We start from the raw sequence: 16643 nt of genomic DNA, 5'->3' as shown, positions 1-16643 counted from the left end.
CACATGATTGAGATTGAAACTAGAAAACACAGTGTTATTACTCGACCAAGGCCAGTGGAGTCCTGCAGCCCGGAGCCGTGGCGCTACTGCTCCTACGTTCGTAATACCGCATCGCGATAGTTCACATTACGACCGCGGCTCCACTCGCCTCGGTTGAGTAATACGTATAATGTTGGTCATGACACTAGTTGTGATAATTGTTTTCAAAAAGTATAATACATACATCAGCACCCACCACCATCAATTCAAGTAAATACATTCAGTGGCAGACCATGGAGTTCAGTTATGGAGGTTCAGTAATGAAAAATAAATTGTCAAAGGTTTTTTTAATTTTGGAACGGCAGACCATACGTAGCGAGAAAATAGTTTTTTTTTAATTGGCACTTTATTTGTTGACTATCCGTGAGTAAAATCACATCTAATCGCTCCAAAATCTACAACATTTGAACTGACACTATAAAATATTATGGACATTGCCATTACAGAATGAAACACACGACGTAATTGAAACTGGCCCCCTTGTTGATTGGATAACTTATGAAGAATTTTTTGATACTCTGCAACAGCTTAAGAATAAAAAACCAGCAGGAATATAATTATAATATCAACATTGAATTAATAAAATATGCTGCTACGTTTTAGACTACTGAATTTAATACATGTATACTGGCAGTATGGTTACATCCCCAAGAATGATCTTAAACAATAGTAGTCCCTATATATTCAAGAAAGGAGATTTATTTATTTATTTATTTATTTATTTATTTATTTATTTATTTATTTATTTATTTATTTATCTATCTATCTATCTATCTATTTATCTACTTATAAATTTATTCTGATGTAGTTAAGGTCATCAGGCGCTCTCTTCCACAATACCAGAAATACAAATACAATAATAGAAATAAAAAGAAAAATATACACTATAAACAAAGTAAAGCTACACAAAAATATATACAGGTTGCAGTCACACAAACTTTAAATGAGTGATTAAGTATCATAATTAATTGTATCCTAACTAATTAACTAACATAAACAAGAAACTTGCAATTTTAATCTAGAGTAAAAAAAACACAATTATTGTCCATGTGCAATAATTTAGAAAGTTAGTAACAGCATGAAGAAATATTTATGCAAAGGTCTTTAGCAAGACCCATCGAAACTACCACAGAAACTCTTATATCAAATGAGAAATATGTAGACTATTTAGAAAGGTCGGTCTATTATAGATTGTATATTCTTCATACAAGAGCTGATGAAATACATACTTTTCTGGGATTCGTCCCCCTCATCCCTTAGGAAATAGCCATGTCTACACTGTGTGTAAGTGAGAGCGTAACTACATTCTTCTCTTTCTAAAATCTGGTAATTCGATTACAATAGGGGCCAGTCTTCTGTTTCGACCGCTGTACTTTTGCAGTTGCAGTTTCTGTACTGAGTTTGTATATGAAGGTTGTGTGTTTAATTTGATAAAGAAAAAGAGATCAGTTTTCTGTAGTTTGTGAAAAGTATAAACTCCATTACATCATATGAGAATTTGAGAGGTAAACTCCGTGAAACGTTAGGATTTAAATTGAACGATCGTGGAGAAGTGCTTGACAGAAAAAAGTTTTTTCGTATTTAGTAATGTAGGAAACATTGTTACTAAACGTAGAGCGGCACTTAATTCGTAGCATGTGAATGCACTCACATGTTTAAAATCATGGATGAAGCAGTATTAACTAAGTGAGTCTTCATACTTCTTGTTATTTATATTTATCTCGAAAATTCCCAGAGAAATTGACACAATAAATTATAAGCCTCATAATAAATATGTTAGGAAGTAATTAAAATAGTTGTTTAGTAGTCAATTAATTAATCGACTAAATTAAAATAAGTAATCGATTAAATATTTTGATCGATCAACAGAACTTTCGAAATATGGTAACTAGTAGGTCACTGACACTGAGGTCCCAAAATGAGGAATATATATATATATATATATATATATATATATATATATATATATATATATATACTGCTAAGTTCTATTTTTGTTTCATTAACTCTGTATAAAAATATATTTTACGAATTAAATGAGGCTGTACATTTTCTTATTTTAGAGTTTTCGAAAATTACAGTTTGTGTTCTGATTAGAATATATCATAATCTGACAATGTAACCCGTGCTATGAAATTGAGTGGGATTCCTTTGCTAATTCAGTCGGGAATCGCGCCTTGCACATTTGACATTATATTCTGTCCACGCCGCAGTTACCCCATTGTTCCGCTCCTCACAGACTCTTCGCCGACAACAGGACGTATTGGAAATTTAATTACCGCTACTGCAATGTTCTAGCGGAGAAATGTAACTGATACTCCTTCACACTCGACAGTTGGATAAGTTGCAGAACTTAATTTTCAGCGAGTACAGAGAACATCTTACAACTTTCTCTGCATAAAATTATTTATAATTAAGACATATTACTTCATCTTCAAGTGCTTTTACACCTCTGGTGACGATTAATAAAGTTCTTAATGAAAGGAACTTATTTCCGAAGTGACATATCGAAAATTAATGATTTCTTATTTTTGTAACCATAAAATAGTTTAAGGTTAGCGGACATTTTCGTCCAATGGTACATTTCGTCCAGACTTACTTTGTCCACACAATTTCGGTCAAGAATTTTTGTCCAATTATACATTTCGGCCAGACCATTTCACCCAAGAATTTTCGTCTGCACTTTATTATATTGGCCAATTTATTACGTAATATAATATAATAAATAAATAATGTAATATAATAAAAATGTTGACATAATATGACTAATGTTCATCTTCTGATTCAAGATCATGTTCACCTGGATTAGTACAGTAAAGTCTCTCGTTTAGGCGCAGTAAAAACGTAAACAAAGTGCAGGTAACGCGTGGGGGAAAGAAGAGCCGTACGATAAATGCGAGGGATACACAATATTTTAGTTATAACATTTATGGCGGAGCATTAATTGAAATTATATTTAAAAAAACACACAAAACAAAAGAACACGAATTGCATAACGTTATCATATACATGTTTTAATAAACAACTAATTTTGTAGCATTGAAATAATTCAATATAACAAATCAAATTTTGCTATTTTTATGATGCTCCTTTCAAGCAGCATTTTTTACGGTCATGAATTTTATTCTCTGTATGACTAACATAATATCACCGTATTCTGTGGCCAAATAAACAAAACTACAGTATATTGGTCTGAAGTGACAACACTATTTCGTAAACATAATTACAGTACTTCCCCAGCGAAAATTGCAATACCTACGAGAAATTTAGTTACACTTATTTGCCGATAGAGGCAGCTGGACAAGTGGTAAGCCCCTCGTCTCGAACGCCATCTACTATGCAACTAAGGTGTTACTAGAGGAGAAATTTAGTACAGAGGATTTAATTTAGCCTTGGCGATCTTTAATGTGCTGGAAAACTCCAACAAAAGACACACGGCTTAAAGTCCTTCTCGGAGGACTTGCGACCAGAATTTTTGCGTCCCCTAGCCACTTGTACAAACGGAGTCTTGTTTCCCAGATGAATACACTAGTTAAATTCTACAAGTGAGTGTGCAAAAAACAAAATAATACTAGCTTTTGATGTAAATTGAACGGGTTACATCAGCTGCTTGTCTATGCGGATGACGTGAATATGTTAGGAGAAAATCCACAAACGATTAGGGAAAACTCGGGAATTTTATTTGAAGCAAGTAAAGAGATAGGTTTGGAAGTAAATCCCGAAAAGACAAAGTATATGATTAGGTCTCGTGACTGGAATATTGGACGAATGGAACCATAAAAATTAGAGATTTATCCTTCGAAGAGATGGAAAAATTCAAATATCTTGGAGCAACAGTAACAAATATAAATGACACTCGGGAGGAAATTAAACGCAGAATAAATATGGGAAATGCCTGTTATTATTCGGCTGAGAAGCTTTTGTCATCCAGTCTGCTGTCAAAAATCTGAAAGTTAGAATTTATAAAACAGTTATATTACCGCTTGTCCTGTATGGTTGTGAAACTTGCACTCTCACTTTGAGAAAGGAACAGAGATTAAGGGTGTTTGGCAATAAGGTGCTTAGGAAAATATTTGGGGCTAAAAGGGATGAAGTTACAGGAGAATGAGAAAGTTACACAACACAGAACTGCACGCATTGTATTCTCACCTGACATAATTAGGAACATTAAATCCAGACGTTTGAGATGGGCAGTACATGTAGCTCGTATGGGCGAATCGAAAAATGCATATAGAGTGTTAGTTGGGATACCGGAGAGAAAAAGACCTTTGGGGAGGCCAAGACGTAGATGGGAGGATAATATTAAAATGGATTTGAGGGAGGTGGGGTATGATGATAGAGACGGGATTAATCTTCCGCAGAATAGGGACCGATGACGGGCTTATGTGAAGGCGGCAATGAACCCGCAGTGTTTTACACATGATAATTTTCATTATTGTACAAGATACAGTAATGGAGAAGAAAATGTTGAATATTTCCAAAATTTTATTGCTGTAAGCTGTATTTAACCCTTTAAGGCAAGCTGTTAATTTTTTTTCGAAAAGTATTTCGACCTATTTATGGAAAGTTCCCTCGTGACCTGCACTTGTGCAGAGATATATTAAACAAGCTATTTTATATGCAGAACGTAACCTGAAATTGAAGAACGCGCTTTTCAGCATTGTTTACTGCTATAAATTCCATTCAGCAACATTTGCATAGATAATACTGAAATAGGTCGCATGCTACATCAGAAAATGGAACATCTTTTTTGGAGGATTGTATAAGAAAACGCAATATTAACTGCAGTAGCTGCCTATATGGATACCTGTGCAGTTATCAGTTGTTTTATGGCCAACATTACTCTGAATGTCTCTTTTTTGAAAGCATTGGAGAAATTTAAGCGAACAATGACATTTATTATAAAAATAACTGACGTTGGGTTCTTACTTCTGACATTACAGCTATTTCTATAAGTATAACATATTTTAAAGTAACATAAATTTTTCTTCTATTTTTGGCACAAATAACAAGGAGGGAAAGTTAGCTAAGTCAATAAATTATTTTTAAGAGGCAGCTTAAAGTTACAGTCCTACAACATCAATTTGGGGCACGAAAGAGAACGAAATCTTGACGTTACTTCAATACAGAAATCTGTGTAATATATGAGAAACTGCATATTTCTCTAAAATTTTGACAGTTTATATCGTTTATACACTGTACAGGGTGATTCATGAGGATTTACCGTCCTTTACGGAGCGTACTTCCGAAGTCATTCAGAGCAAAACTGTCATATAAACATGGATCCTATTCTCAATATTTACAGAGTTACGTTTCGTTATTGGAACGCATAGCTGTGAACGCGTGATCTTGGTCAGCGTGCAGTCAGCAGCCAGCGCGAGCGCTACGGAAATCAAAGATAGCCGTATGCAGTTACGTAGAGCGACGAGTGCCGTTCACAAGCGTGCGGCCAAGTGTACTCAAGTGGACGACGACATTTTTTAAAATGTGTTATACACTCTCCAAGACTGTAAATTAGGATGCAAAATTGAACTGCAATTAATTCAGTCGGTGGAAGTGGTGCGATTTATAATAATTGTTGTGATAAGTGTGTAAGAATAATGTAATTTTCTAGTTAAAAATATAAAAAGATATCTGTACGAATAAGCTAAGGAGTTCACAGCACATTTTTACCTTCATAATACTTTCCCATTGAAGACATTATACTTCTGAATGGTTCATTCCCTATTCGTATTATTCTTTTACCTTCAAACTAAAGAAAAAAACGTATTTTACAAACAACTTTAAATTAGTGTAACTCTGAAAATATTGAGAATACGAACTATGTTTATGCGAGTATGACATTATTTGCTCAAAATGTCTTCAGAAATAAGCTGCGTAAAGGACGGTAAATCCTCGTGAATCATCCTGTATATATAATATTTTTCAGTTAATACAATACTGCTGAAAAACTAATACCGAATACGTACGTGTGTATAAATAAAGCAAAACTCAAGCAAACACATTACAAATAACTACGTCTATTTTCCTCACATCATTTTACTGCAGTAGTAAAGCTGTTTTAATAAAATAAACGCTATAATTAATATTATCCAACTTTCATCCTGCAACCAAGGTTCCCTAATCATTTTAATCATTACAATTTCAATGTAAATCGATGCGACTATAAATTTTATTATATTGTTACCTCCTTATGCCTTATAAGGAATACTGAGCAATAATTATAACGTAATTAACGAGATGGTTTTCTTTTAGAATAACCAGAGTCGAGTATATACAGTCACGAAGCTTGAGTTGTTGAGGGTTCTAGGAACAATAGACTGTGCCGGCACTATTTCGCATTGTCTGTAATGAGGCGATAGCAGCGATCCTAGTGGTTAGAAACTATTTATGGATGCATATTCCCTACGTATTGAGCTTCGTGAGAGATTGTAAGGACGTTTGGGGCTTGAAATAACAGCTTCATGTTTATGTTCATTTCTCTCTTTTTACTCCAAGCATTTAAATTTAACAAGAAGGAACCATGACGAACTGCATAACCGTTTCACGCAATTATAAGAATTTGATGGATCTCTGCCACTTTCGTCTACAATCGTACTGAGAAATATTATAAAGGCATTCAGGCGCGGTTATGAGTAGAGCCTCGCCTTCTCTTTTTTTTGTAAATAGAGCACTGTCCTACACATCCGTCATACGCGACTGATCTGGAAGCAGCAGGTAAATGTTATGAACAGAGTTCATGAGACGAGGTTACTGATTGAAACTATTTTCTTTTCTGTTGACAGACTTCGCGGAAGAGAGAAAGAATCTGCTGGAGGTTGTGGGTCCAGAGCTACAAAGCCAGTATGACCAGCTCGGCCTCGAGGTGAGTACAGCATTACAATATAGCATATACGCAAGTTAAAAGCCACTGTTTTGCACAAATCCCTCCTGGGACATAAGTGTATGTCCATTTTGAACGTTAAATCTTATGATTTTAGCTGAAGATCTGGCGTCATGCTAAACTCATATAACGGAAGTTCCACTATGTGTATACCACGCAAAGGGTTTGAAAACCCTCTCGAAGAATAATAAAAGTTTAAGAGAGGAAAATAATCTGAACACCCCTTGTAGTCCTTTTTGATTATACAATTTTCATCAACGGTTAAAAACTTGTCACAACATTTTGGAGTGAATTTTTTTGGAATTAGAGGGGCATAACTCCATAAAAAGCTGTAAAATTATATGCAGTGATTCTCATAAAATTGAAGAAAATGCCGACTATATTACGTTAATCCAATATGGCTTAGAAAAACGTTAGCTACGTCATCATTAGCGGTACTCAGCCGTTCCAGGCAAACTGGGAATTCCAATGAAAAGGTATTTTTCAGAAATATTTGTTTATTATTAGTGTAAGACGTAGTTAAGTCTCTAAATTTAGATATTCTAATGCTTTATTTTTATCATCATCGTCATCATCATCATCATCATCAATAACAGTCTTGGATTAGGCCTCCTGGCCTGTTCCGCTTCCAGAAGAAAGTTGATCTTTCCATCTCTTCCTTGGTCTTCCGATGTCTCATTTTCCATGAGGTGTATAGTCCAATAGTCTCTTGGGTAACCTATTGTTGGGCATTCTTAATACATGTTCATACCAGTTGTTGCGGTAAGATTCTATAGTATCCGTAATGATGGTGATATTCAATTCTGTTCGGATGTCAGCGTTCCTTTTATGGTCGTAAAGAGTATATCCTGCAAGAGGTCTTAGCAATCGCATTTCAGCAGATTCTATTCTTCGAAGTTGTCCTTTCGTTAATGACCATGTCTCTGATCCATATAATAATACCGGGACTGCCATAACTTTATAGAATTTGAAAATTGTTTGTTGATTTGATTGTCCTTAACAGTTGATGAAATTTGGCAAGTTTAATATCTACGTCCCTGGAGTTTCTATAAGAAAGATTGCGGCCAAGATAAAGAGAAAATATTTTACAAGTTTTATGAGTATTGAATCAAGTGGCCTCGGGTAATACGTACTGTTTTCTTTCCCTCAACTTTGCAGCACATACTCATAGAGAGACCAGCTGTTAATGTATATTTTTCAAGGAGCTATTGTTGAAGAAATATTTTGAGATTCTGCACTGTTAATTCCAGAGCTCAAAGATCAAGAAACGTTTTACTCTGTACGATATTCTTTCTGCCAGTTATTTTCGGTACTTTGTGTTAATAACAATTAGCAATCTTACAGTTCAAGTGAATATTTTGACTTACAAATGTTACAGTAGTTTTGAAACTGGAAAAATGAAGGACATTAACTCATTTGTAACATCCGTGACAAAATGTGTGTAACATCCGTGACATGGAAGTAACAGCTATAAAATATTTACGGATTGTTTTTGTGAACTAATTGGATGCTATGAGATTTGCATATCTTTCATTCGGACACAATGAGAATGAATCTCATTTTTCTTGAGGCAGAGACCTTAGTTTTGTACTTTTTAATAAGGTGTGAAGTGAGTTCGCAAATCTGGTAATATCTGTGACGAAATCTTTTCTATATTAACTGCAATAATAATAAATTTTATTCAACAACATTTTTTTTCTTTAAAATGATATTGCTCTTCTAAATTGATTCTAATGATAAAAGATGACAAAAGTCATTTTATTTTCAACTAGCCGTACCCGTGCGCTCCGCTGCACCTGTTAGAAATAAATATAAAATAATTACATAATTAAAATAGGACGTTTGATCCAGGGAACATTCGTGTTTGATAGAAGGATAAATCGTTTAATATGTTACTTAATTTAAATTGTATGTAAATAATTAAAATGCGATCATTTTGGTCCAGAGAGCACTCATTTGGTGCAATGACAATTCCTTTAGCATGTTTCCTATTTGTTATTACATGCAAATATAGTTTAATGAAGATTAACATATCATTTAGTTTTAATGTGTAAACTTTATATTACTTGCTATATTTTTTTCCATTCAATTATGGTAATAACTTACTTCTAACCATTGTTTTCTACGTCTTCAGTAAATGGCGCTTGGCCCACTATGGTTCTGAACCCTTTAAATAACTTAAATAGTGATACAGCATATATAGTGGTATGTAATTATATTTCTTTCTTCCGAAAATGTAAGAATTCACGATCTCCTATGTACCATTGCCATGGAATGAATAAATGTGTTTTTTTTTCTTACTCAAAAATGTTATATTTTGGACATAGGAGTTACTGCAGGAATAACAACGCTATAATCTGAGGCGGCGATGAAAATGTATTGTATTGTTATTTTAAAAGTCTTGTATATTCTTAAATATCATTCCTTTAAAAATGTTGCATAGAATAAAACTTATCAGAAATCATTTTTCAAAGAAACTTTTCTTATGTAACATTTTTCACAAAAATCAATAATAAGCGAGATATTTCGATTTATTTAATTCAGGCCCCCTTATAACCCCCCTTTTAAATAACGTATTTTTAATGTCATATAGCCTAAAATCTAAGTTACAACGAACTTAAATTATATTCCAATTTTCATCGAAATCCCTTCAGTCAATATCGCGTGAAAAGGTAACAAACATCCAGACAGACAGACAGATATACAAACAAAAATTTCAAAAAAGCTATTTTCGGTTTCAGGATGGTTAATTATACATGCAAACACCAATTATTTTTAGAAAATCGAAAATTACCAGAAAAATTTCGGCTACAGATTTATTATTAGTACAGATAGTAGAAATGAAACATCCGTAATAACTTGAATGGTTGTACTGCAAACTACAGATTGTAGGGAGTTACGCGTTTTTTCTTTGTATGTCTATGCTGTATAGTATTTGCCACCGGGTGGTCTATGGCGAATTCTCGTCCTCACTTCACTTCACCCCCGTTTGATCTGATTACCTGGTTGGGTTTTTTCCGAGTTTTCCCCAACTATAAGGCAAATACCAGGTAATCTGTTGGCGAATCCTCGGGCTCACTACATCTCGCCAAAAATTTGTAAAAAATTGAAATTCAAATTGTAAAAAATTGTAAAAATTGTAATTGTAATCCTGTAAAATTTTGACTTGTTCCACATCTTAAAGCTTCATTGCCAATGTAAGATCTATATAATAAATGAAATGAATAAGGCTCTTTGGTTGTTAGCTCGTGATTGAAAGTGAATGCCTCACTTCCACTCATATTGCATATTGTGGTAGAATTTCTCTCTCATAAGCTTCTTCTAATACCCTAAAGCACCGAGTTGCATTTTTTTTTTTCCTCTTGCAACTTGGATTTTATGGTTCACCAACTGAACATTTGTTAGGGCTATATTATGTGCTACAAATAAGAAAAGTCACTGTATTTACAAAATATGGTCGCTTCGAGGCTTTCAATATTGCATATTTATGAAATAATTACTGCTGTATTACGTACTATAAGATTTCTGTAGTCACTGCTAGGAGTATTAATTTACAGCAATATTGCCATTACCCACCGAATGCTCCAGTATTTCTCACTATCTGAAGAGTTCAATTTGTAAATATAAGTTTAACATATAAATCTAAATCAAAATTAAATTATACGAATAGCATCTATTTACAAATCATGATCTCCCTCCGCCCTTCTCAGTAAAAACCCCAAACGTTGAGGAGAGAGACACGAAAGTTGTCCAAGACTTTACAAGGAACGGAAATCTTTCTCTTTAGAAACTTTCTAATATGATTATAGAGTCTAGACACTTTCACGGCTCGTTTCTCTTTGGCTTCTGTCTCCAAAATAAACATAAAAAGCTGTAAAATATCAAAGATAATTTTATTAAAGTACGATACTTCGATTATAATGTGATTATAGAGATTTTCAAGGATGTTATTGGTCCATTTGTTTATAGCGCCTCACGAAAACGACGGAGTGCAATGTCGTGCTAATTATGTTATGGTTAAAAACAAAAGCACCGATGATATCATGCCACCTAAAAACAGTATAGTTCAAGGAAGAGATATGTACATTCAGATAGAGGAAATAGCAGCTGATGTTCACGCATTCATGAAGTGCCGCTCGAAGTAACTTTCATTCGTCGAAAGTTATTAAAAGAGGTTCAGAAGTGACTGTAACATATGCTAAGCGAATTATTAAGAAAATTAGGAACTGTAAAATCAGTAAAAGTTATAAATTATGCAGCAACGAGGCTGTTACGCGAAATCAGCGATGTCAGACAGGGGCTAAACGGAGCGGAGCGCTTCACTAGACTTGTTGCGTGCTCCGGTGTTTCCACAGACATAAGCGAGTTCAATCTCCGATCCAGCTCCACAACTGGTTTTGGAGCTTACAACTCTGACACTACTGCGCTAAATCTAAGAAAGACGTTCTTACGTAAAGATTAATTTTTGGTCCTACAGAATATATCTGTTATGGTAAAAATGATTATTAGAGGAGGAAAATTCGTTCTGTCGCCGGGAATCGAACCCGGATCCTTGATTCTACATACCAAGTGCTCTAACCACTGAGCTACGCCGAAGTTCAATCCACAGCACCGGATCGAATCCCTGTCCTCTAGTGTTTTTCCCTTTAATAATAAGCATTGTTACTATAACAGATTTATTCTGTAGGACCAAAAATTAATCTTTACGTAGATTCTTCGCCCAACAGTGCATATTACTGTGGAATCCCGGCCACCAAGTCACTCAGTTGAATGCAGTTGACTTAACATATGTCAACATATATGTCGAACTTGGAGTCAGATCACAAAGAGAAAAACACTAGAGGAGAGGGATTCGATCCGGTGCTGTGGATTGAACTTCGGCGTAGCTCAGTGGTTGGAGCACTTAGTACGTAGAGCCAAGGACCCGGGTTCGATCTCCGGCGCCGGAGCGAATTTTTCTCCGCTAATAAGACGTTCTTAGTTGATTCATCGAAGTAATGCTAGTGCTTGGGCTTTGGGATGTATGGGGGTAGAGTTAAAATCTATTTTTGGAAATCTTTCCTTTTCTGTACGTTTTAGGTGATGTTTTTAGTTTTATTGATACATTAGTCCTCGGTTATGCGAATTGTATGACGTTTCCCCCTAATAGTCTAATTGGGTTTGAAACCCCTATAACGGTCTCATTAGGCTCGTTTGTGTTGCTACAAATTTTCGTTTTAAGATTTGTAAGATATATTGTCATTAACATCATCTCTTAATGGCAGTCCTCTAAATTTCTGTTTTCGAGGCACTTGCCTAAACTATTAGCTTGCTTTTAACACAATATGCGATTGACAGCTCTAGTGATGTAAGTTAAAATTTGATACATTTTTACATTTAGTAACTAGCCATTAAGCTTATATACGATTTAAGACTTTCATGGTAAATCTAATCACGATTACATAACAACACTAAAATTTCAACCAATTCTAAAAAATTAGATAGATAGATGGATTTATTGAGTGATATTATACATACAGATTTTATATTATCATAGATTTCTCTAAAATCCAATGCACGGGTCTTCTGACCGTACGTGCTTTGAATCTAAAACAAGTCCTACTTTGTAGCTTTTACCCCCCCCCCACGTCCACCTATGATTATATCTACTACTCTTTAAAAGAACACACATATTAAAATGAAAATGGCACACTAACATATTATATAATATAGCCTAACCTAAAACAGACATAAAAGTGTGTAGTTGGGTAGATCCTATTATCCCTTCCTCAGTTCGTGTCACAAACTTCAACAGCTGAAGTTCTAATCTTTCTCGCCTTCAAGAGGAACAATCCAGTCTTTTGTTCGTATTCTCTATTCCCCATGAGGTCAAGGCATGCAAGTGAACTCCTATTCTGACTTAGCATCGAGGGTGGTAGATATTTTCTCCGTACATGTTCCAGTTCGACACACTGTAATAAAATATGTTTATAGGAGTCCTTTTCTCTGCAAATCGGACAAAGGCGCTCTCCTTCTTCGTTGACAATTTTATTACCTTCCATGTCCCCAATCTTAGCCACGCTAAACCTGCTCTGCTTAAGAACTAAATTGAGTGCACATGAAAAGTATCAAGGGGATACTATACTGAAATTACTAACTTTCATGTTTTTTAAAGCTAAATACACAAAACTTTTATCAATGGTGCATCTGTATAACATGTACAGAACTTCATCCTTGTTCGAGAGTGGTTTGCATTTTATTATGACCTTAATAAAACACTGTATTGCTTTATATAAATAGTTCCTTGCAGCAGAATTTACATTATTTTTAACTGATATTCACTTATATGATTGTCTATATACATTGGACAAACATTACTATTGGGTTTTCTGTACAGTGAATCGGTAAATTACTAGACATTTTTTATGATTATTAATATTTTTACTTTTTATTCTTTTATAATAAAAATGCTAGTAATTTACAGATTAATTTTACAGCAAAATCCTTATAATAAGTTTTGATCCGATACATCCAGGGATCCATATAAGTGAATATCAATTAAGAGTAATGTAAATTGTGGCGCCAGAGACCTTTTAGAATCAATATTTTAATAAAATGCAAGCCACTTATCATAGGTGGATGAAATTTTGTACATTTTTCATTATTAACCAGATATACTGTATCTGTGATCAAAATTTGATGAACCTAGCTTCGTAAGTATGGTAGTTATTGATTTCAATATTGTCAACACTTAAAATTAGGAATCTTGGATATTTCTGTAGGCTATAGTGTCCTTTAACATTGCAACATGTATTATTAGAGAAGTCGGTGTTTAGTAACGCATGATTTATTCCCAAATCTTGTAACCGGTAAATTGCAGAATGTTGACCACATTGAATCCTGTCACCTTGAAAACAGCGTCCCTACTCCTATGGAGGAATGTATTTTTCTATGTCCGCTTTATGGATTAGCCGTTCAAAGATATCTGACCTAAGATTTCTGACCATGTAAGCGAACCTTTTAACCACGGGATAAGTCAGAACCAAAGACATAACAAATTGACAAACTTTGAAATAGTTCCTCTAGTTCTTATTAGGTAAAACTATTATTGAGACGGGCAAAAACGTGTTCCGGAAATGATGATATAGGTTAAATATAAATTAATTATTGTCATAATTGACAGGAGGATGAAATTTTGAAATCTATAATACGGCAACATTGTCATCTTCGCCATTTATTTATAGAAATATTAACTAAATTAGTCACACTAACACGAACAAATTATTGGTCATTATCGATTAGTACGGATCAGGTATCTTAGAACGCCAGTGTACTTAACATTAGAACTCTCGGAGCACATGTAGCTAGTTCGCCATTTTGAAAAAGGCTGAACATGTGATTCTGTTGACTGTTGGATGTCACGTGATATCGTATCCGTAGCATTTTTTATTACCGACCCACAATTAAGTCTCAAATATTTATTTATTTATTTATTTATTTATTTATTTATTTACTTATTTACTCATTTATTTATTTATTTAGTCATTTATTTATTTACCTATTTATTTATTTATTTATTTATTTTCTTATTTTTATTTATTTATTTGTTTATCTATTTATTTATTTATTTATTTATTTACGTACTTATTTATTTTTCTTATTTTTATTTATTTATTTATTTACGTATTTACTTATGTATTTATTTATTTATTTATTATTTACGTAATTATTTACTTATTTATTTATTTACTTATTTATGTATTTATTTATTTATTCATTCATTCATTTATTCGTCCGTCCGTCTGTCAGTCTGTCTGTCTATTTATTTATTTATTTATTTATTTATTTATTTATTTATTTATTTATTTATTTCGTAAATGTGTTCAACTTAACTACAGTTTCTAAAAAAAAGGGAGAGCGCATCTGTCCATTATGGGTGGAAAAGGATTCTTGGACACACATTTTAGCCCATTGTGAAAAGAATAGAACATATCCGTAGCAAATATCGACCATTCTTGATGCTAACAAAATCGAGATTCGCTTGCATGTCTTGACCTCATGGGGCATAGAGAATGCCACAAAAGACTGGATTGTTCCTCTTGAAGGCGAAACAGCTTAGAACATCAGCTTCAACAAGTTTATGATGCGAACTGAGGGATGGATAATGGTAACTTTTGAATGATACACTATTATGCATGTTACGTTAGGATATATTATATAATGTATTTTGTTTGTATCATTTTCGTATTAATCTGTGTGTTCTTTTGGAGAGTGGTTGGATGTAATCATAGGTGGAGGGGGGAAGGTGAAACCTACAAAGTAGGACTTGTTTTGTAAAGCACGTACGGTCAAAAGACCCCTGCATTGGATTTAAGAGAAAATTCTGATAGTGTAGTGCATATGGGCTATTCCATTCGATCAGTAAAAAACCTCGCATTTTTTATACTCTAATTTTTTCCCTATTTATACAAGGTACTGAGGAGAGTGCATTTCCAAAAATATACTATCGAAAGTCAAACGGTTTTCGTATTTTTGAGCGACAAATTTAGCGTATTTTAGAAAAACAAGCATCTTTCAGCGCTCAGAACTCTGGAACCATTTACTGCAGAACATTGAACGAGAGCTCATTTTGAAGCTGACATTTGGTAGATTATGATAAGAAGTAATCCTTATTTTTATTGTATACAGAGACACAGATAATCTGATTTTACTTGCTTTTAGGCTTTTTGCCCATTTGTAAAAATGTAAAAAAATATTGAGAAAAAACCTTGCATTATTAAGAGGGATTCGGCATTGTTTGCTTACTGTCACGGCAATAAGTTTCGGGGGTATTGAATAAATTATATTCACACGCATAGACTCGAAAGGCGCAACACAGCAAGAACTGGCCGAGAGATGAAGATAAGCGAGCTTTGGGCGTCATTTTACTCCTATGTTGTGAAAACCTGTGATAAAGCTAGCCCAGCTATGCGCTACTAGACGAAACATCACGTGTTTATGTCCCCTGTCCTTGTTTGCCTAGGCTAGCTCCCGCCTCACAGTCAGCTGGTTAGCTCACACACGTACTATTTATTTTATTTATTTGATTTTTCAATACTTTCTTATTAACGTTGCACCAGTAAAAAATACGTGTTTATTTGTACTTTCAATGCGGACTCTAGCCATGTATTTAAAAAATATTTTTTCGTGGGCAAAGGTGTCTTAATTAAGAAAAATCTAAATTTCTCTATTTCCATAAAAAGTAAGAAAAACTGTTTATATGTCAATATAAACTTTAACTTTTCAGCATCAAAATAAACCATGATTTTGATCACTGGATGAAAGGGTTTCGGAGCTACAACAGTTTAAATTTGCTAATTTTATGAAAATACGATAAATTAAAATATGTTTAATTTAAACACTATGAAGTTCTGATGCCTCAAACTTTGCACAAAGCATTGTATCATAGTTTCAACGGACAGAAAAAGTTTCATTATATCTAAAAATTGCAAGGTTAATTTTCTCTATATTTCGTTCGATTTGAGATGGAATAGCCCATATGAATGTATATAATTGCTGAATAAATCTATCAAAAAAATAATCCTTCGGTTTGCGATGACCACTAAATGATTGCAAAGTAGACACTAGTATTTAAATGCATTCATATAACGCACTAATACATTACCTAATGCACGGAGAGAGCTTTAAATTCATAACGATCTGGAATGTAGAGTAAGTAATAACACGTTTATCAATATTCAGT

The 16643-nt window shown here is 33.8% G+C and overlaps 1 protein-coding gene across 5 annotated transcripts in view; it reads left to right on the top strand.

Moving 5' to 3' along the window:
- The window catches only part of LOC138701339 (protein qui-1), a 1858863-nt gene that overhangs the window by 1433019 nt on the left and 409201 nt on the right, over positions 1-16643 (top strand). For all 5 annotated transcript variants that reach the window (XM_069828122.1, XM_069828123.1, XM_069828119.1 and 2 more), the window contains one exon: positions 6825-6904. In XM_069828122.1, coding sequence (XP_069684223.1) covers positions 6825-6904 — 80 coding nt within the window. The remainder of the gene's footprint in view (positions 1-6824; positions 6905-16643) is intronic.

The sequence above is a fragment of the Periplaneta americana genome, chromosome 6 (genome assembly GCF_040183065.1).
Source record: "Periplaneta americana isolate PAMFEO1 chromosome 6, P.americana_PAMFEO1_priV1, whole genome shotgun sequence".
Classification (NCBI taxonomy): Eukaryota; Metazoa; Arthropoda; class Insecta; order Blattodea; family Blattidae; genus Periplaneta; species Periplaneta americana.
The sequence above is the reverse complement of the archived record's forward strand: the minus strand, read 5'-3'. Positions and strand labels throughout refer to the sequence as shown.